Here is a 21534-nt window from a genome sequence, read left to right as displayed (position 1 = left end):
AAAAGGTCGGTGCCTTTCGTCGACGGTTGTCGAGAGGATAGGGTTAGCCTAAAAAGGTTGATGCATTTCGTCGACGGTTGTCGAGAGGATAGGGTTAGCCCAAAAAGGAACCAACCACTTTGTGAAGTGCATAATCATTAGAAGAGCATAATCATTAAAAGAGCATAATCATTAGAAGAGCATAATCATCATAGCAACATCATTAAAAGAGCATAATCATCACAACAACAAGGAGTACTCCAACAACAAGTTTTGCCCAAAATACCATAGCTTGCCAACATGACAGCAAGATATCAATAAGAGCAAGTTAAACATGTCCAGTCTACCATAGCTTGCCAACATGACAGCAAGATATCAATAAGAGCAACTTAAACATGTCCAGTCTACCATAGCTTGCCAACATGACATCAAGATATCAAGTCTACCATAGCTTACCACAACACAAGTTTTGCCCAAAATACAGAACATACCATGATTAACTTGCTACCACAGCACAAGTTTTGCCCAGAATACAGAACATATCAAGCCTAATTAATTGCCACTAGCATAGAAGTAGTCTCTGAACTTGCTTGGCTTCTTCCTGAGCCTTGTAGAACCAGATGCACCAGCAGCAGCAGGCCTTGGAGGAGCAAATGAAGAAGAACCAGCTCTTCTTGGAGCAGTAGAGGCAGCATCAGTTCTTGGAGCAGATGAGGAAGCAGCAGTTGTTTGAGCAGATGAGGATGCACCAGCTCTGGGACCTGCAGCAGTTCTAGGAGCAACATTAGCAGTTCTTGGAGCTGCAGTAGTAGTTCTAGGAGCACCAGAAGCAGTTCTTGGAGCTGCACCAGCAGTTCTTGGAGCTGCAGCAGTAGTTCTAGGAGTACCAGAAGCAGTTCTTGGAGCTGCACCAGCAGTTCTTGCAGCTGCAGCAGCAGTTCTAGGAGCACCAGAAGCAGTTCTAGGAGCACCAGAAGCTGCAGTAGTTGCTCTTGCACCAGATGGAGGGGCTGTTCTTGCTTCCTAAAACATGTCAAGTATTTGCATTATTTTTTCAGTACAATATTATATACAGAACTAAACATGGCAAGCACACCAATTAATTATTATACCTTGTGCTTGTTCTTCCTAGAAGCAAGGGGTGGCTTCAATTGATCACCACAGTTTGTGTATCTATGCCCTTGCTTCCCACAGTTGCTACAGGTGATGGTTCCAACTCTTGAACTGTCCTTGGGTTTTGGCACTTCAAATTAACCCTTTCTTCTTTTAGTCTGATTTCTGCCCTTCTTCTTGTGGAACACAGGGGGGTCTATGTCTCTAGTGTCTGTCCTTGTCCATAGGTCAGGTCCAGGAACTGGGTAGATCATTGGCTTGTAAGCTTCTAGGTACATAGGTTTCTTGAAGAACTCATGGACAAAATCTTCTAGTTGTTGTTTTGATTTATAGATTGCACAGACAACATGGTTACATGGTACACCTCGCATGTCCCATTTTCTGCAACCACATGTCCAATTCTTCAAGTTGACAACATATGATTTCTCACCACTATTCACCAGATATAGATTAGGCCCTGCCATCATAGCTTTGCAATTCCTAGCCCATTCATTTGACTCCTCTAGCATCTCCATATATGTTGGGGTAATTGTCCATCTTGCTGATTCCCCCCTGTTCTTTTTTCATTGAACTTCACCATTAATTTGGACCTAGCCCCTTCAACCATAGTTTTAATAGGTTTGCCCCTAATGTCCAAGATCATTCTATTGAACACCTCACTTATGTTGTTCACTACTAAATCAGTTTTACATGTGGTATCCATAGAATATCTAGCCCATGTTTCTACAGGTATTTTCTTAAGCCAGAGCCAAGCATCCTCACTTTCCTTTCTTATTTCTTCCATTGCCTCATCAAACCCAAACTTTGTGTAAGAATAAGTTGCTGCATCCATATACTGCTTAAGCTCTTCTCCTCTAAATCCAGCACTTTGGAAATTTGCATATATATGCCTTAAACAGTATCTTTGAGGACAATTAGGAAAAACTTGGTCAATGGCATTTAGCAGACCCTGGTTACATATATGATACATCATTTAGCAGTTCTAGGAGCAGCAGAAGTTCTATGTTGTGCAACACACTTAATGAAGTAAGGAAATTAAATTAGACAAACAGTTTACAACATTACATACCTTCTGCCTATCTGAAATTATTGTGTACTTTCCAAATTGTCCTTCTTCTCCACCAAGAACTATCTTCAATTGTGTTAAAAACCAACACCAAGTTGGAGTGTCCTCCTTCTCAACAACTCCAAAGGCAAGAGGGTATATATTGTTGTTTCCATCTCTACCAGTTGCAGCTAAGATCTGTTGCCCTGTGTTTAGTTTCACAAAACACCCATCTAGACCTGAAATAGGTACAACATAAGAGATGCAACAATGTATAGGTCAATAACAAATTGCTATAGAGACAAACATACCAATGAAAGGTCTACATCCTCTAAGAAAACCCTCTCTTTGTGCTGCAAGACAGATGAACAGCCTATGAAATCTGGGATTTTTGCTTGGATGCTCTCTCACAACTCTAGTAGTTACAATGCATCTGCTCCCAGGGTTTGTGTCCAACACAGCTTGAAGATAGTCTCTAATCCTAGTGTACTGTGCTTCCTGATCACCCTAAACAACACTAAGAGCTTGCTGCCTTGCCCTGTATGCCATCATCTTACCAACCTCCACACCATACTTCTCCTTTGTCTTGTCAATGAGTGTTTGAATTCCTGCTTTAGGATCTGTCCTGAAGCATTCTTTAACTGCTTTGGCCACAAACCTAGTAGGAACCTTGCAATTCTCACCACTTGGAGCACATGTATGCTCTAATTGTAGCTTCCTAATACAAAATGTTTTCTCTTGCCCAACTACAGATGCAACCATGTGAAAGGGGCAACCTTTGTCCACACAATCAACTATGATCCTATCTTTGTTGTTCCTGTGGTAATGGAAGTTCCTTCTCTGTGTCACATGCAAGTTAAGCAATGCTCTTCTGAACTGGTAAACATCAATAAAACACATGTGCCGGCAAATTTGTTCTTGTGGCATAAGCCTATTTTCATCATACCATATCCTGGCTTTCTTCTTTTTTGTCCTCGACTTTCTCCCAGATGAGGAACAATACAACACTACTTCTTCATCAGAATCATTTTGAAGTTCATCATCTATATCTTCATCAGATAAGGGAATGTAGTCTGCCTCAAGTTTGGCCTGGGAACTGCAGTGTGATCTACTTGTTGGACCTCTTCTAACAGGTAATTTCTCAACTGGTGCTGCTTCAACAAACCCCTCTTCTTCATCCTCCTCCTCAGCCTCACAAAACAGATCTTCTGGCTCTGAATCACCTTCATAAACCCTCTTCCTCTTGAGATCTTTTATTTTCTGCTGCAAATCTGCATCATCCTGCTCCTCTTCATCTATCTCCTCTTCAGAGCTATCCATATCATTCTCCTCTGTCTCCATCAACTCATCCTCTTCCATTCTTTCTTCTCCTTGTAGTACTAGACTGTCATCAGCAAACTCATTAAGAAAATCATCTAACTCTTTGACACCAGCTATGTCCTTCCCCTTTTTAACATTGCAACTCTGCTGAGTGAAGAGATATTCTCCATAAGAGTCCTCTGTATGAGCACTAACAACTGGAGCACACATATCTGATGTATGTTCAGTGGTCTGACTTTGGTAGAGCACACCTGCATCATCTATATTGTACACCTTTGGACAACCAATCTCAGAAATTGGAATCTGCTTTTCACATCCATCTCCAACGTTGATCTGGCACTTTGCCATCTCTGAGTCTCTTCCTTTCATTACTGTGATAGTAACACACCTCTTCTCCTCATACAATATCAACATTTCTTCTACATCTTCCTCGGATTGGATTAGCTGCATGCCTGCCATTCCTACACCTTCTTGCTTCACATAGTACATTGAATCCTTTTGATCATAGCCCTCTATCCCAATAATAGCTAACATGTTGATATATGTGATATCTGATTCACATAAAGTCCTTTCCAGATTGTCACAACCTTGGAAATGAAACCTCATATCCCATGGTTCATCATCATCCAAACTACAAGTTCAGTTAGCATTACATTCAGTTAAGACCATTCAGTTTTAACATTAAATTCAGATAACACTAAATTCAGTTAACAGTCAATTCAGATAACAGTAAACTCAGTTAACAGTCAATTCAGTTAACCACAATTAAGCTCATATTCAGTTAACACTAAAAATCTGATTTATGTTAAAACTCAGCTAAGTTAAAACTAAATTAAAACTAAGTTAACAGTGAAATTCAGTTATCCACAGTTCAGTAAATCCAGTAAAAATCTGCTTTAAGTTAAAACTGAGCTAAGTTAAAACTAAATTCAGTTATCCACAAATTAAGCTAAGTTAAAACTAACTGAGCTAAGTTAAGTTTAAACTAAACTAAATTCAGTTATCCACAATTAAGTTAAAACTGAGCTATGTAAACATAACTGAGCTAAGTTAAAACTAAATTCAGTTATTCACTTAACAGTACATTCACTTCATCAAAATTATTCTGTTCAACTGTTGAAAATGAGATTCAAACCCTAATTCCTAAATTGAGATTCATACATATGAAAGAGTCTAGCTACACTAGCAAAATCACTCAAAGTGTTCAACTACAGTAGCATAATCACTCAAATTGTTCAACTACACTGGCATAATTAAAAAGAGAATTTTGGAAACACTCACTCCACGCCGTTGAGGCCGGATGTGAAGTGGTGGCTCCGCCCTGGATTGGCCTTCCAGACCTGGCCAGTTTGGCGGCCGCACGTGCCTCAATGTCGTCAGATTTGAAGATGTTGCAATCCTCGCCGCGCTCATCTCCGCTGACGCCGGCGGATCGAGAGGCGCCAAACGTACCAGGGAACGCCGTCGGAGAGCGAGGAAGGACGGGGCGGCCACCAGCATCGGCGATGGAGAGGTCGCGGTCGTCCCTACCGTCACCGGATGCGCCTCCTTGTCAACGCCGACGCCGTTGTCAACGCCGCCGCCGCCGCCACCGCCGGTCGCCATGCGGGAAGTGACCTAGGACGACTAGATGCGATCTGGGCGAAATGGCTAGGTCGGGCCAGCTCGTTAGGTCAGTGCGACGCCGTCTAACGGCGCGCGTGACGGGCGCCGTCTCCCCCTGTCCACGTGGCGCCTGACATTGGGCCCAACAGGCCAGTTTTTCAATCAGACGCGCCAAACCGTGCGATCAGTGTTTTTTGAAAACTGTCAACTCAAAAGTGGTGGTTTTTTAAAAAAAAAACCCGAAAGGTGATGGTTTTCTGTTTTAGCGTCCCCTAATGTGATGGTTTTTTGCAATTTACTCTCCAGGCTCCGATGTCACACTGGACGTTGATGCTGGCCTTTTATTCTGTTCATGTTGTACATACCTGTAGGCTGTAGCTGAGCTGGCCTAGATTATCTTGAGCTCAAATGCGATGGGTAACGATGGAGAGCAGGTGCGGTGACCCGCGGGGTAGGTTGGCGTACAACTTAGTACTATTCTAGACGGAAAACCGAACACTTTCACCGCCGTCGAACTTCCTTCGTAGACTTCTTATCATCAGGCCCAACTTACGTGGAAGCACAGGCAGATACAGGTTTGTTAATACTCACTGCAACTCTTAGTTTCGTTTAGTCCCACCTCGCCGGCACACGCCATGGAGTTGGCCTAAGAAGCCATAAAAGGAGAGGGAGGGCAAAGTTTCAAATCATACCTTTCTCGATCTTTTGGCTAAGATCAAGTATAGTATTTGTTCTTGTCGGTTTAATATCTGATATGTGAGCCAAATGCCCACAACGATATTAAATTTATTTTTTACGGGGAAGGGTCCGCCACAATAGTTTGCTATTAGGGCCTTCAAGTGTCGTCCGGGCGTTGCACTGCAGCCCAGACCCGGCACACCTCAACCAAATCAAACCCAAGAATTCCCCTTTGCTGGAAAAATAATTTGCTTGAAACAGTGCGTCCAGCCTGAGATCAAAGGCAATGCAGCACAGTAAATGGCTTAGTGAGTACCATAGAAGATGCATTCTATGCTAATGGTGAGGACATGTTTGGCAGTTTTGTATGTCAATCAGAGCGAGCAGTTCACACAAGTTGGTACTCTGCCGGCACTGGCGATAGCTCTCCGCAGTAGTCGGCCATGCGCGCCTCTTCCGTGGCGCCCATCAGGTCCTGCACCACCTCTGCCATCGCCGGCCGGAACTCGGCCTCCTGCTGCACATAGGCAAACTCCATTACGACAACGCAGCAGCCCGAGCAAACGAGAAACCAGAGACGGTCGAGCTTCAGTTACCTGCACGCATCTGCTGATGATGTCCGCGAACCGTGACAGGGACCTGACCGGCACCGGCGTGCCCCGGAGGCGTGGGTTGGCCATCCTGCGCAGAGCGCTCAGGTCATGCAGCCGCGCGCCAGCCCATGGCACCAGCAGCCTCTCCCCTCGCGGCCGCACATTGTCGTAGGGCCTGCGCCCCGTCAGGAGCTGCAGCATCACCACACCGAAGCAGTACACGTCGCGGCCTGTGGCCGCCTCCGTCGTTGCCGCTTCTTCCGGCGGGCTGACGTAGCTCAGTGTGTCGTCATGCCAGTCCGTAGTAGCTCCTGACGCTGACGGTGGCACGAATGGGGCGAGGCCGCACCCGGACACGCGCACCCGCGCCTCGCCATCGACAAGGACATGCTCCGGCCTGAAATGTCCGTGGACAACGGCCACATGTCCCTCCTGGCCGCCGCCGCCATCATGGAGGTACTCGAGAGCCTTGGCGGCCTCGAGGGCCACGGCGATCCGAGCTTCCCACAGGAACTTGTTGCCGGGATCGGCAGCGTGGCTGCTGCCGCGGTGGATCATGTCGTCCAATGTGTGTTCGCTGAAATGTTTGTACACGAGCAGCCTCTGTCCGTGCTCCATGCAGCAACCCACAAGCTCTTCTATGTTGGGGTGTCGAAGCTCGGCGACGGTCCGAACATTCTCCAAAAACTCGTCAGCCGCCATTTTCGTAGCCGTGTCGCGAAGCTTCAGCACCGCATACTAGAAGAAATGTGATCATGGGAAGATGATGTCAATAACACCACAAAGTTTCCAACAGGAAAAAGGGATAGTACTCTAGTACTATAAAGAAACTCAATATGACACAATTAGGAATGGAGGTTCTACATACAGTTCAATTTACCTTGCATTCTGGGCGCTCTGCTAGATAGATTTTGCCGAACCGAGTTTCTCGCAGAAAATTCTCATCGCTGAAGCTGTTGGTGCACTGTTGCAGAGATGCAACAGTGAAGAACTTGAAGGAAACCGTCAAGGGTTTGCCTTCTTCTGACCCGCACTGAACATTCTTATCTGAAACAATGCTTGACATGCTGTAGTTCTTGAGAGGTGTCTGTGCCGATAAACCCGCCACCTTTGTGCAATCTCCCAGAGTGCTCCCCACAATGTCATTTGCAGCAACTTCAATGATCAAATCAACAATGGGAATTGATATCAGAACGTGTAGGTTCTTAATTTTTCATGATAAAATTTCAGCATTGTTTTTCATGTACCTGTACCGTGTTGTTTGTCAGGGTAGGCAGGTGCACCTAGCTTAGGAGGCTTCCTTGTCCAGATTGCCACGCACCTCACAATTGCCCTCAGGTGCCCTTCCCAAGTGGACATCTCCTGCCGCCGTCTCGAGGTTGCGAACATGGTCATAACGACAGCAATGGTTAATAAACTGGCAGCAAGAATGCTGAATCCGGCAGCCTTTGCCGGAGAAACCTTGTTGGCGTGCCTCTGAAGACCACCGCCGTGTGTAGTGTCCTGTGGAGTAACTGCGGGAATTACAGTAATGTGAGGATGCGCAGCTGGAGAAGGAGACGACATTGCCGGAGTCGGAGAGGAACCGGGGATCGGAAGGGTGAAATGGTTGCCGTTTCTTCTGCAGAAAATTCAGGCAAAAATATTGATTTATTGGGCAGCCAGTAGTTAGCCAAGCTCTTTTGGCTCTTGAATCTCGATAAAAGAGGATGGAGTTCTTACAGAAATTTTGGGATGCTGAGCATCTTCTTTGGGATGGATCCTGCAAATTGATTGTTCTCCACGTTCCTGTAAACGTTCACAGAATCAAGATTCAGGAATGGGCATGCGAGAAATGCAGTCAGACCTTTGTTTCATGGAAATGTTTTTTCCCTCCCAACAACACGCAGGATTTTGCACGTTATCTCGTCAAGGAGTAGTGTGACCATCGTTTCACAGTACTCCCTCCGTCCGAAAATACTTGTCATCAAAATAGATAAAAAGAGATGTATCTAGAACTAAAATACATCTAGATACATCCCCTTTTATCCATTTTGATGACAAGTAGATACATCTCTTTTTATCTATTTTGATGACAAGTATTTCCGGACGGAGGGAGTATGAGCTAAGGAGGTATCTGTGTAAATTGGTAAAGTAATTACAGGTCTTTCAGTGGAAGATCACGCAGCACATCGAGTGTCCCGGTTAGCCTGTTGTTGTGCACATGCCTGCAGCACATTGCAAATTCAGAAAAACAATGCATTTAACCACAAACTACCAGGAAGAGAGTATCCCTGCATAGTACTAATTAGGAAGCATAATACTCAGCTACCCACAGTGCCGAAAGGGATTTGAGCATTGCCATTGACTGCGGCAGCTCACCGGCGAGGTTGTTTGATGACAGGTCCCTGCATGAACATAAACCAAAAACAATGTCAATAAATAAACTGAAGTGGTAGTAGACAGAAAGTAGAACTGAAATATGATGTAAATTCACAAACAATCTTGTAATAGCAGTGAGCTCTCCGAGTGCCTCGCTCAGCTTCCCTTCTAGACCCACGCCTTTGAGTACTCTGTCAGGTTCAATAAAAAGCTTTTCTGTGAATTGGATAATGCATGAAGCTCGGCATGGTACCAGAGATTCTGAAAGAACAGCTAACATTTCGGTTATGTTGGGGCCGAGGCACTGCACCCCTTGCCATGCCTCCTCGCAAGGGTCTCCTCCCGAAGCAGCCCAACCACGAAGGTCCGGCGAGCCCAGTGACGCGTACAGCTCGTTCACAGCATCAACTGCACCAGCAAAATAAGAGGGAAAATGGACTTAGCATACATGCATTGCACTGCAAGACTAAGAAAAGTTTTTCAGATTCTTCTCACCGTCTTGCTGGTTGGTGTAGGAAGGGGCGAAGAACGGCATGGGGAACGGAAACACCAGCGAATGCGAATGCTCGAGCAAGCAGAAGGCGAGCCATAGGAGCATCCACATCTGCACTCTTTCTTGCATTGGCTCCATGGATGGATCTTGATTCAAGGTGCAACACTGGCGGCAACGACAAGCAAGATGATAACTAGCAGCCACAGAGCCAGGCAAGCATATATACATAAAAGAGTGGCTGTGTGATGGATTTTCTTAAGCACCAGCATGCAGTATAGTATTATATGATGAGTTTCTGGTCACCTACCTGTTGACTCATTCGGTGGTTGGCAACTTGTGTCAACGGGTCACTCCTTTTCTTGCGTTTCTTCAGACATGCTCTGCAAGTTATCCCTTGCAAACAAAATCAGACAAGCATGATTAGGGAGAAGTTTTAGTGCTGCCCAGACTTGCAGAAAATTGTTCTCGATCAAAAAACATGCCCAACTGGAAAAGAGGTGGAGTATTTGCAGTAAATAAACATGATAGCAACCATTAAAAAGCATGTACGGCGAAAACACAAACACAATGAGCATATGTGTGAGATCAACAAGGAAAAGTAGGGTGTCTCGCTTACAAGATGAGGATAACTGAACGTTATAGGATGAAGCATGAAGCATGTTTTTTCTTTTTTCCAGAAGCCTCAAAAATCAAAATGTGACTTGAACATGACAAGATCAATGTTGCTTTCCTGACTCTAAAAAGGCACCCAACAAAACACTAACTCGGACACTGAAAACAGCATGGGCAACAATAACCTGTAACAAATCATCAGATGCTTAAAAGCAAGATGATGCATGAGCATGCTGAGCAGAGCACTGAACAAGGATAAACAGACAATGTCATGCTTCCAGTACAAAAGTACAGTACAACACTCATTACAGATAGAGTTCAACAAATTCAGCTTGTTTACAACATGTCTTTGCTTAAAAAAGTCTAATACAACCATAGAAAATACATGATGGCTAATTCTTAATGAATAATACCAAGGCTTGAGTGCTATATCCAGTGAGCATATTTCTCAGCACCATCATGCCCATCCTCCATTTCATCAAAGGCATCAGATACATGGCCCAAGTACAAGAACCCCAAAAGCAAAGCGAGTTGATCCCTGCAGATATTTTCAATTAAAACTGATAACACGCAAGTCATCTAAATGCAACAGAAATATGCTTCCATAGTTTCACAGTAATGTCTTTCATGCGAAACTGAAAAAACAGTACAGTTTCAAACTAAATGTACATAAGCTGCTCGTTCATGCTTTCAAATGTTCCATAGCCATCAAATATTCTTATTTCAGTTAGGAAGCAGTATACAACAATAGTAGCAGGAACTTAAGATGTGAATGGTAAATTAAAGCCTTTCCAAAAATGTGAATGGCCCTCAAACATTAACTGATGAGCATAATATGCAAATTTGGTGGGATAGAGATACCTTTCCTGCTATGTAATGAATTTGTTTTCTTTAACTGGCAGGTTGCCTGACAACTATTGAACAGGACATAAATAAATCATGACCACCTTTAATGGCTAGATATGTTCTCAAAATAGCATGAAACAATAACTCTCAGCATGCACAATTAGGACAGCAAAGCACGCCAAAAAATTAAAATACATGGTTAAAGGGGGAAGTTTCCCTCCCTTAACTATATGTTGTTTTTCTCTAATAGAAATCGACGAGGGAGCTCGTTGTCTCAAAAGAAAAACTGTATGTTGTTTAGGCAGAAGTGAGGCACCATGCGGAGGCCACGCCTCGAGCACGGAGGGGGTATTGGCATGTGCTCTAACCAACCGGCCACTGCTCTGTTCTTAAAACTAGACCAACTGGGATTAGCCCAGTGGCATTTTAATTAAGAAGAAACAACCCAGTCACACCTTGCAGAGCCCGGGGCTCGAACGCGGGTGGCAGGCTGGGCACGCAGCCGGACACGCGCCACTAGCCAACTGGCCAACACACAGTTCCCAAAGCACGCCAAATATAAACAAAATAAACTTACCACTTCATCATATACTCGGTTTTGACAACGACCGGGGGAAGCCAAAGTAGCAGTGAACATCTTCTTTATGGAAGAATTGCCTCCTCCTACAAACCTTAGTAAGTTCAGAAGTCTTGACATCCAATGCAAAATAATCTACATTCCACTCAGTCGTCAACAAGCTCATAGGGTCGCCTTCAACAATGTCCAGCTGATCTTCTGTAGTGGCTCCAAGGAATAAGAATCCCTCAGCTGCACCCACAGTGAAATAGTCATACTTGCCGGGCAACGGTATAATATTCTCCAGCTGCCATTCCTTGGAAGACTGGCCATTATTTTGCTGACTGGTATGATAGAGATGAAGAGCCATTTGGAGTGTGATCACCAACAAGAGAAAACATCTCAAGGGCTCCTTCTCTACCCACAACAATGCGAGGCAGACTTCTACTCTGGCCAGGCCGGCATCGGGATGGCACATAGATGTCCAGAACGTCTTCGTGCTGGCCAGGCAGACATCTGAGGTTTATATGGTAGCCAGTACGATCATCGACAGTGCAAAACTCCATTTTCCTTGTGTCCAACACAAGCAGCTTGTCGTTAAAAGTCGATGCCGAGTAGTAGGAGCGCCGCGCGCAGTCAAAACAGGACACGCCACGGTATTCGCAACCTCTGAAGTGTTGCCACATCTGGCTACCCAAAGAGCTCCAGCTGATAGTTGCGGCTATGCACCATTCTCCTGTGACGGAAGAGAATAGAAATGCAACCAGCTTGGTATTATAGTTAGCCAAGCATATCACCTTGAACAATGTCTCATCCTCACCCTCGGCAACGGGCATGAGTAAGTACTTGGTTCGTACAGTGCCTTTCTCCTGGAGTGCCAGGTTCCACGGAACGGGTGGGAGCAGCGCGTAGCGGCGAAACAATGGATCGCAGACGGCAAGGTGTCTGAAGGCCTCCCAAATTTGTCCGTCTTCGAGAAGGACACGGCCATCACGGGCGTCGCACGGGACCCACACGTGCCCCTCGCCGTGTTTGGGGACGAAGGAGTAGGTGAAATCGGCTGCGTCGGCGAGGGCACGGGCGAGCGGGGCGGAGGGGTGGGGCGCCTGGGCGGGGTGGAAGCCACAGCCAACTTCGTCATCCACGAACCCCAGGAGCGGCGGCGGGTGGCGTTTGCGGTAGCTGCGGAGGAAGGAGCGCTCGGTGATGATGCGGCGGAAGGAGGCGCGCGCGAGCTCCGCCGGGGTGGGCAGGCGGAGGAAAATCTCCTCCAGGAGCTCGTCGCGGAGGTCCGTGAGCACCGACTGAGTTCGGCGTCCGGCGACCGGCGCCGCCGTCGAGGCCATGGCGGGCAGCGAATCGGCCGCCGCCGCGGTCAGAGTTGCAGCTCAGGGGACGGAGTAGTGTGCGGTGCGTGGTTAGGGTTTTCGTCGGAGATAGCAGGGCCGCCGCAGTTTTTGGGGAATGGGACGGCCGATCCAGAAAAAAAAAAAACCGAACGAATTTCCGGGTCTATCCGGGCGGGAGGGCGTGTGCCTCGTTTGGTTCAACGTTTTGGGAGTATTTTTTCCCCTTAAAAAAGGAGTATTATTTTCCAAAAGAAAGGCCGAAGGAAAATTACCACGTGAGGAGAGGAAAAATTCGGTGCGTGCTGTTTTTTTTCCGTTCTATCGAACGGCCTCTCGGCGATCTTCTCCGCTTCCTTCTGCCAGGAGTCCACCCATATCACCTTGAAGGTCGTCACGCCCTCATCCTCGCCAATGGGTGCGAGTAAGGGCTTGAATCCTCGTGATTTCTCCTCGACCGCGAGTGCCAGGTCCATAGGTATGGGTGGAAATAGCACGTAGCGCCGTGACAATGGATCACACACCATGAGGTTTGTGATGATTTCCCGAGACGCGCTGCCCTCAAGGAGGACGCGGACGTCGCAGGGACACCAGGAGCTTCCATCGCTGGGCTTGGGGACAAAGGAGTATGTGAAATCCGCGGCATCGGCGAGGGCACGGGCGACTGGGGCGGAGGAGTAGGGCGCCTGTGAAAGTTGAAGCCACCTTTGTCGTCGACGAGTCCGAGGAGCGGGGGTGGATGGCGTTTTGTTGAAGCATCGAAGAAAGGAGCATTCAGTGATGATTCCGCGGAAACGGGGGCAAGCGGTGGAGGCGGGGGCAAGCACGGCAGGGGTGGGCAGGCAGATGACGATCTCCTCCAGGAGTTCGTCGCCGAAGTCTTGGAGTAAAGACTGAATCCAGTGTTTGAAAATTGGCGGCCATGCCGAGGCCATGGTGCGGTCAGTCGGCCGCCAATCCGCTCGGGTGGATAGTGACGAGATCGGGGTCTAGGGTTTGGTTGGAGTTAGCAGATGGGGGAGCGAGTGCCCAGTAGTGTGCGTGATGGGCTGATGGCGTTGCTTGTTGTGGAATGAAGAGTGAAGAATGAAAAGTGGGGGAAATAATTTGGGTTCTATTTGTGCATTTTCAAATGGTGCAAAAGAAGTCACCCCGGTCTATTTACATTTTTTTAAGGATCTATTCAGTGTTGGGCACAACGGTTGGTAACACAATTTACTCTACGATGCAATGTTTGACACCATGATTCTTATAACGGCAGGAAGGTGGGGATTGCTTTTTTTTGTTGATGTGATGATTGGTGTCAAAGGAGGAAGAGAGAAGGCTATGTGCCCATGTCTAGCCGTAGAGGCGACGAGTCGGTAGCCGCGTCACCCATAGCCAAAAGAGGCGGCAAACAGAAGGAAAGGGAAAAGGGCGAGTGGGAAGTAGCATCAAAGATGTCGACATCAGTGGCAGCAATGTCAGAGGAGGAGATGACGGGACGACCAATATCATCAAAGATTCAAAGGAGTTGACAGCAAGGCGGCGGGAAAGGAGGGACCATCATCCGGCCATGTGACCAGCGACGAGGTGGTTTGTGGCATCGTCAAACGGAGAGGCAGTAGGGATACGTGGGATGGAGCAATGAGTGAATGAACGGTGGCACCTCCATACCAGTATAAGTAGTACCTGGAGTGCCACCACAAACCACTATGCACCGTCAATGATGCCTACTCAATAACACGATGCCCAATGCATGGATACGCAAGTCGTGATGCGCCGACCGACACATGGTGTCCACCCTCATGTTGGCACCATAGACAAGTCACCCTATGACATGGCCACCATTCATTGCACCAACAACATCAACGCCACACACTGTCCTTGTAGACACCACCACACTACCGCCATTGGTGCTCCATCGAGGACCCACCACCAAGGGTCGAGGGCTCGCACGATGTCCTCCAAAGCATTGGGCTTGCGGAGCAATGCACACACATCAATACAATTGCTACACCACAACTATATTATGGAAATGCGTACTCATAGAATCACACTTGCCCCATGTACCGCCCGATGAATGGAGCCGTTGGTGTCATAATTAAGAAGCATAAGATAAACCTACAATATATTACCTATATACAATAATTGTTATGACCATCTGGGTGAATGAATTGATTAATTATAATGCATATGCTTATGTTTATGTGCCACTTAGGTTTATAAGAAACGCTAATATATGGCCCGTTCAGTTTCACACATAAGAAGCACTCTATTTTTTTAGTTTATGTTTAACCTTTTAATTAATTATTTAAAAACTTCAACTTTTTATATATTACTATTATTTAATCATACCTGACTGTAACTAGGAAAACCAGTTAGCTACCATATACTCCAAAAAATGAACATATATGGTTCACACGACAATCTATCTAATATACACTAGTAGAAAACAGGGCTTTGGTCCAGGCCGGGTCAGCCCATTAGTCCCGGTTTAGTCCAGAATCGGGACCAATGTGGGCATTGGTCCCGGTTCGTGACCCCAGGGGGCCGGCCGGGCCACGTGGGCCATTGGTCCCGGTTCATCTGGACCTTTTGGTCCCGGTTGGTGGGTTGAACCGGGACCAATGTGCCTCGCTCCTGGCCCACCACCATTGGTCCCGGTTCATGGCTTGAACCGAGACCAAAGGCTCCCCTTTAGTCCCGGCTCATGTCACCAACCGGGACCAATGAGGTGCCTATATATACCCCTCGCTCGCGAGCAGAGCATCCCAGTGCTCTGTTTTTCTCTGGCCGAGGGGGAGAGGGCTTGGTGGTGCTCTAGCTCACCTTCTATGCACACAAGGTGTTCGATGGAATGCCTGAGCCACACTACTTAAGCTTTCTCCTCTCCAAGCTCGACCTCCAAGCTTCATTTTCCATAATATTTGTCTAGGTTTAGCGGTCCGTCACGCCCCATCCCCGTCTTCACCGCCGTCGATCACCCGCGCCGAGCTCATCGCCGGCACCACCGTGGTGAGCCTCTTGGTCTTATCTTCTTTCTGAAAGGAAAAATATTCTTACTTGTATATTTACATAGATACTTGTATTATTTTCTTACTTTTATTATTGCATCTTATATAGTGCGATGGTTTTGGTATCCGCCCCCGTCGGCCCTCGTCCTGTCTATGATTCGGATGTGGTATATATATTATCTTTATAACTATTGGTTCATTTATTTTTTATGAAAATTATGCCGACCAACGTGACATAGATTTTATTTATGTAGGATGTATGTGAATCGGAAATGCCAACCGACCCTATTGTCGAGAGGTTAAATTTAGTTGAAGAAGAAAACAATTTGTTGAAGGAAAAAATAAAAAAATTGAGGAGGAGAAGATGATATTGGAGTTGCATGTTGCGGATGTCGTCGATGATCACAAGATCAAGATGGATGCAATGCACTTGAAGATTAGAAAGATTAGAAAATATGCCATTCATACCGAGGCTTGGTATCATTATGCCGTTGGATCAATTGTTACCTTGGTTGCGATTATGATCGCATTTGTTTTCGCATTGAAATGTTTTACATAGTTTCAATGTATGGTTTAATTAATTAGATGCTCTGGAGAGCTATATGTTGTTAGATGAGAACTATGTATGCACTTTGGTTTTAATGTGATGATGAACTTCTATTAATTTGGACACTTAATTATATATAATGCACGCAGATGAACCGGCAATGGATGTACGGTGACAGACACACCCGCGAGTACATTAAGGGCGTGCATGAGTTTCTCGATGCGGCTGAGGCAAACAAGCAGAATGGTTTTATGTGTTGTCCATGCACTGAATGTGGGAATACGAGGTCTTACTCTAACCGGAAAATCCTTCACTCCCACCTGCTTTACAAGGGTTTCATGCCACACTATAATGTTTGGACGAGGCACGGAGAAATAGGGGTTATGATGAAAGACGGTGAAGAAGAAGAGTACGATGACAACTATGTGCCCCCTGAATACGATGATGCTGCAACGGGGGGAGCTGGTGAAGATCAAGAGGAACCAGACGATGTGCCCAATGATGCTGCAACGGGTGAAGCTGCTGAAGATTAAGAGGAACCAGACGATGTGCCCGATGATGATGATCTCCGCCGGGTCATTGTCGATGCAAGGACGCAATGCGAAAGTCAAAAGGAGAAGCTGAAGTTCGATCGCATGTTAGAGGATCACAAAAAAAGGGTTATACCCCAATTGCGAAGATGGCAACACAAAGCTCGGTACCATACTGGAATTGCTGCAGTGGAAGGCAGAGAATGTTGTGGCTAACAAAGGATTTGAGAAGCTACTGAAAATATTGAAGAAGAAGCTTCCAAAGGATAACGAATTGCTCGACAGTACATATGCAGCAAAGAAGGTCGTATGCCCTCTAGGATTGGAGGTGGAGAAGATACATGCATGCCCTAATGACTGCATCCTCTACCACGGTGCATATAAGGATCTGAACGCATGCCCGATATGCGGTGCATTGCGGTATAAGATCAGACGAGATGACCCTGGTGATGCTGACGGCGAGACCCACAGTACGGAATGACAACAGTGGATCTGAAAAATCTTGGGTACACTGACGAACCGTTTGTCCTAGCCCATGATGTGGCACAGGTTATCTATGTGAAGGACAAGTCTACCAAACTGAGAAAAGGAAAAGATAAGGAAGCGAATACATCATACGATGAGCCAAAGCGCCACATAGTTCTTTCAGGAAAAAGGGACATCCTGGGAGTGGACGGCAAGACAGACATGTCTGAAGATTATGAAAAGTTTCATGAAATTCCTTCCTTCAATGTCAAGGCTGACCCAAGCATCCTGATAAATAATGAAGATTATCCATGGTTACGGCGCAATAAGCAAATGACACAAACGAAGAAAAAGTGAAGACTTTCTCCCGCAACTATTATGATGATACCATGCCAACTTTGTAACACACGAACATGCTACCATTGTCTGTTTTGTACATGCACATGCTATGTGGGTGAAATTATGATACCATGCCAACTTTCAACTTTTTCAGAGTTCATTTGAAATGCTTTCATGTCTTATGGTTCGGCCCTCGTAATACCATGACCATTAGTCCCTTCCCTACTGGGCACCTACTAGGCACCCACGGCCTGAATACGACTGGGCACCCACGGCCTCGTAATACCATGACCATTAGTCCCTTCCCTCGTAATAAATAATGCAGAAAACAAAACAAAAAAACTGGAAACAAATTAAATATAGCAACAATAAGTATTTTGTTGTAAGTAGAAACAAAAAAACAAAAAAAAGTGCCACCTACTGGGCACCCACGGCCTGAATATGACTAGAAACCCTATCATGGGCCAGGATTCAGGCCCGCGGGAGGCCTAGTAGGCCCACAGGCACACATTGCACGGTTAGGCCCGAAAGCCTGCTTTAGAGAGGAGCTCGAGAGGGAAGGCGCACCGCACCTTATAAACAGGTGCGGCTCCCTCTCAACTAGCGAGGTGGGACTAAACATTTGGGCGGGGGGCAGCACAAGGCCTTTGGTCCCGGTTGGTGGCTCCAACCGGGACTAAAGGGGGCATTGGTCACGGTTGGTGCCACCAACCGGGACCAAAGGCCGCCGCTTCCCGCCCTTTGGGCTGCTGAAAATTGGCCTTTGGTCCCGGTTGGTGGCACGAACCGGGACCATAGGTAGGCATTCGTCCCGGTTCGTGCCACGAACCAGGACCAATGCTCTGGCTATATATACAACACTTGGGAAATTTCCGCCAACTGCTCCCATTCCTCATCATCGACGCCACGAGGCTGCCCCTCTCGCGTCGTCGCCGCCGCCGAGCGCTGCCCCTCGTCGTTGCCTCCGCCACCGCCGAGCCCTTCCCCGACGCCGTCAGGCTGCTCCACTTCACCGTCCTCGCCGCCGCCGCCGAGCCCTACCCCGACGCCTTCCTGGCCCGCTCCCACTGTGAGCCGCCGTGCCGTTCCCCTCCTCTCCTCCTCTCTCCCCCGCTGCACCCTGCCGCCGCCGCCAGCCGTGCTCTCTTGCCGCGCCCCGACGCCGCCGCCCGCCGTGCTCTGCCCCGACGACGCCGCCTGACCGTGCTCCGCTTGCCGCATCGCCGCCGGTTCGCCGCTGCTGCCCGCCGTGCTCTGCCTCGACGCCGCCGCCTGGCCACGCTCCGCTTGCCGCGCCACCACCGGTTTGCCGCCGCACCCCGCCTCCGCCGCCCGCCTCTGTTAGTTTTTTTAGATATGTATGCATGTGTGTAGTGTATATGTGTGTGTATGTGTATGTGTATGTGTGTGCAGTGTATATGTGTGTGCATGCAGATATGTATTAGTTTTTTTATTTAGGTTGTTAACTAGTAGATATTAATTTTGTTCATATATGTATGGATGCATGTGGCTATGTATGTATGTATGTATCGGGTATGTCGTTGTCGATATACCCCCTACCAGATAACTTCGACATGAGGGGGGTCGATATACCCCCTCCCCGATAACTTCGACATGATGGGGGGAGGGGGTCGCCGAGGGTTCGAGGGTCACCGAGTGTTCGAGGGTTCGTGGGGGCGAGGGTCGGGAACTAACTAGGGTAGAGGGTCGAGGGTTGCCGAGTGCTCGAGGGGTCGAGGGGGCGAGGGTCGGGAACTAGCTAGGGTAAAGGGTCGAGGGTCGCCAAGTGTTCGAGGGGGCGAGGGTCGGGAAGAAGAGGAGAAAAAAAAGAGGAGAAGAAGAAGGAATAGAGGAGAAGAAAACTTCTTCTCCTCTATTATTTCTACTTCTCCTCTTTTTTTTCTTCTTCTTCCTCTTCTTAAGGGGTCAAGGGTCGAGGGTTTCAGGGTCGAGGGTTCGAGGGTTCTATAGGGTCGAGGGATCGAGGGTCGAGGGTTCCAGGGTCGTCTAGGGGTCGAGGGTTCCAGGGTCGTCGAGGGTTTGAGGGGTCGAGGATCGCCGAGGGGTCGAGAGAGGTTTCCTAGTGTCAAAGTATTGAAGAAATCCATGGCTTCATCATTAGCCGGAAGTAACCAGGGCATGACGAAGTCCTCCAAAGTTATTTTGGAATGGTGTCTGTCGTGGTTCTGAGTCTGACAGTAGAGTGGGGGGTAGGTATGGAGAGGCAAGGTCCTAGCTATGGAGAGGTTGTAAACACAAGAGATGTACGAGTTCAGGCCCTTCTCGGAGGAAGTAAAAGCCCTACGTCTCGGAGCCCGGAGGCGGTCGAGTGGATTACGTGTATATGGATTACAAGGTGCCGAACCCTTCTGCCTGTGGAGGGGGGTGGCTTATATAGAGTGCGCCAGGACTCCAGCCAGCCCACGTAATGAAGGGTTTAAGGTGTATTAAGTCCGGGACGTTACAGGTAACGCCCCACATAAAGTGTCTTTACTATCATAAAGTCTACTTAATTACAGACCGTTGCAGTGCAGAGTGCCTCTTGACCTTCTGTTGGTCGAGTGAGTCTTCGTGGTCGAGTCCTTCAAGTCAGTCGAGTGAGTCCCTCGTAGGTCGACTGGAAGGTGATCTTTTCTAAGGGTGTCCTCGGGCAGGGTACTTAGATCAGGTCCGTGACCCTACCCTAGGTACGTGACTCCATCATTAGCCCCCGAATGAATTGAGGCTTGAGTGATGAAGGAGTTGATGTTGTTTCCGATTAGCTTTCGCATACTGGTCGTGCATTGTTTTTGAACCAAAAAATTCTCTCTGTTGATAGTGAACAACTTTTCTTCAGTCGACTCGATCCATTCTTTTTCTTCGTCGAGTGATCTTTTGGACTTCGCTGATTTCCGAGCGACGGATTGCAGGAAATCCCGCGTCTGGCAGACTGATCTACCGTTCGCGGATTCCGCGGGATACGGAATTTGGGGGAGCGCGCGAAGCGGAGCGGACCGCGGCGCTCGGATGGGACGGGGCATAGACGCCTCGAATCCCGCGCCGTTTTTTGCGCCACGTATCACGCTTGCGCAACTGTTACAGGATATGATTAGATCGACCGGGCCCACCTGTCATCCACTCGGAAGGGATCTTATAAATGCGCCCAGCGAGGGTTTTTTGAACAGTGCCTCAGCATTCTCTCTCTGCTCCCTTCGCGTCCGCCCAACGCGCTCGCTCTCGCATCCGCACAACTTCTCCTCACGCGCCTTGTCGGTAGCCATGGTCAAGGAGAAGACGGCGGCGCTGGAGCGCGTGAAGAAGGCGTCGGCGACGGAGAAGGCGAAGGGGAGATCCACCAGCCGCGGCGGGTCTTCGTCTAGATCTCGCCTGCCGAAAGGCTGGGTCCAGGGAGATTGGATCCAGTCGACCATCACGGAGAAGGATCTCCTCGACATGGCCAACGAGGGCCTGATCCCTCATGGAGCTGCGAGGCTTCCGGGGAAAGAATGGCAGCCCCAGCCGGAGGAGGGTGAGTGCGTGCTTCTGGCTACCCATGTCGACCGCGGATTTTCTTTGCCGCCGAGCATTTTCTTCCGTGGTTTCTTGAACTTCTTTGGAGCGCAACTCCACCACTTTACCCCGAACTCTATCGCCTATCTTGCCGCGTTTGTGTCCATGTGTGAGAGTTTTCTGGGCTGTCGACCGCATTGGGGCTTGTTCAAGCACATATTCACGTGTCGCTCTCAAACCGTGAAGAAGGCGAGCCCAGGCGACGAAAGAACCTGAGTTGTCCAAATGTGTGGGGGTCTGGGGATCCAGGTGAGGAACAAGAGCACCTTCCCAGCCATGACATTTCCCGAGTCAGTCAGAGGCTGGCAGTCGACCTGGTTCTACTGCCAGGATCAGTCGACGCCGGGGCAGTCGAGTGGACTCCCTCAATTTACCATGGACCGAGTGAACAAGCCCTCCTCTCTGAAGTTGATTCCGGAGGAGAAAGCTGACGTGAAGATGCTGATGGAGCGCGTAGTTCAGTTGGTTCGGGAGGGAGTGACGGGTATGGATCTCCTGGAGGTTTTCCTTAGGCGTCGTATCCAGCCTCTTCAGTTCCGGAGCCATTGCATGTGGTTGTAC

The 21534-nt window shown here is 47.9% G+C and overlaps 1 protein-coding gene and 1 non-coding gene across 2 annotated transcripts; one reads left to right on the top strand and one right to left on the bottom strand.

Moving 5' to 3' along the window:
* The first annotated feature begins 5750 nt into the window (after nucleotides 1-5750).
* LOC119319678 lies at nucleotides 5751-5947 on the top strand. The gene has a single exon (XR_005154560.1). It is a non-coding gene; the product is annotated as a U2 spliceosomal RNA (small nuclear RNA).
* Nucleotides 5948-5949: 2 nt separating this feature from the next.
* Nucleotides 5950-12718, bottom strand: LOC119315096 (protein STRUBBELIG-RECEPTOR FAMILY 3-like). The gene is made up of 13 exons (XM_037589771.1): nucleotides 11223-12718; nucleotides 10213-10337; nucleotides 9495-9580; nucleotides 9190-9352; nucleotides 8973-9102; nucleotides 8814-8885; nucleotides 8649-8720; nucleotides 8475-8540; nucleotides 8056-8121; nucleotides 7581-7954; nucleotides 7214-7488; nucleotides 6337-7071; nucleotides 5950-6257 (listed from the first exon to the last, which is right to left on the bottom strand). Exons 3-13 carry the CDS (start codon nucleotides 9504-9506, stop codon nucleotides 6129-6131), a joined length of 2094 nt encoding a protein of 697 aa, XP_037445668.1. The 5' UTR covers nucleotides 9507-9580; nucleotides 10213-10337; nucleotides 11223-12718; the 3' UTR covers nucleotides 5950-6128.
* Nucleotides 12719-21534: the final 8816 nt, after the last annotated feature.

The sequence above is a fragment of the Triticum dicoccoides genome, chromosome 6A (genome assembly GCF_002162155.2).
Source record: "Triticum dicoccoides isolate Atlit2015 ecotype Zavitan chromosome 6A, WEW_v2.0, whole genome shotgun sequence".
NCBI classification, from domain to species: Eukaryota; Viridiplantae; Streptophyta; class Magnoliopsida; order Poales; family Poaceae; genus Triticum; species Triticum dicoccoides.
This window is presented reverse-complemented; position numbering and strand designations above follow the sequence as displayed.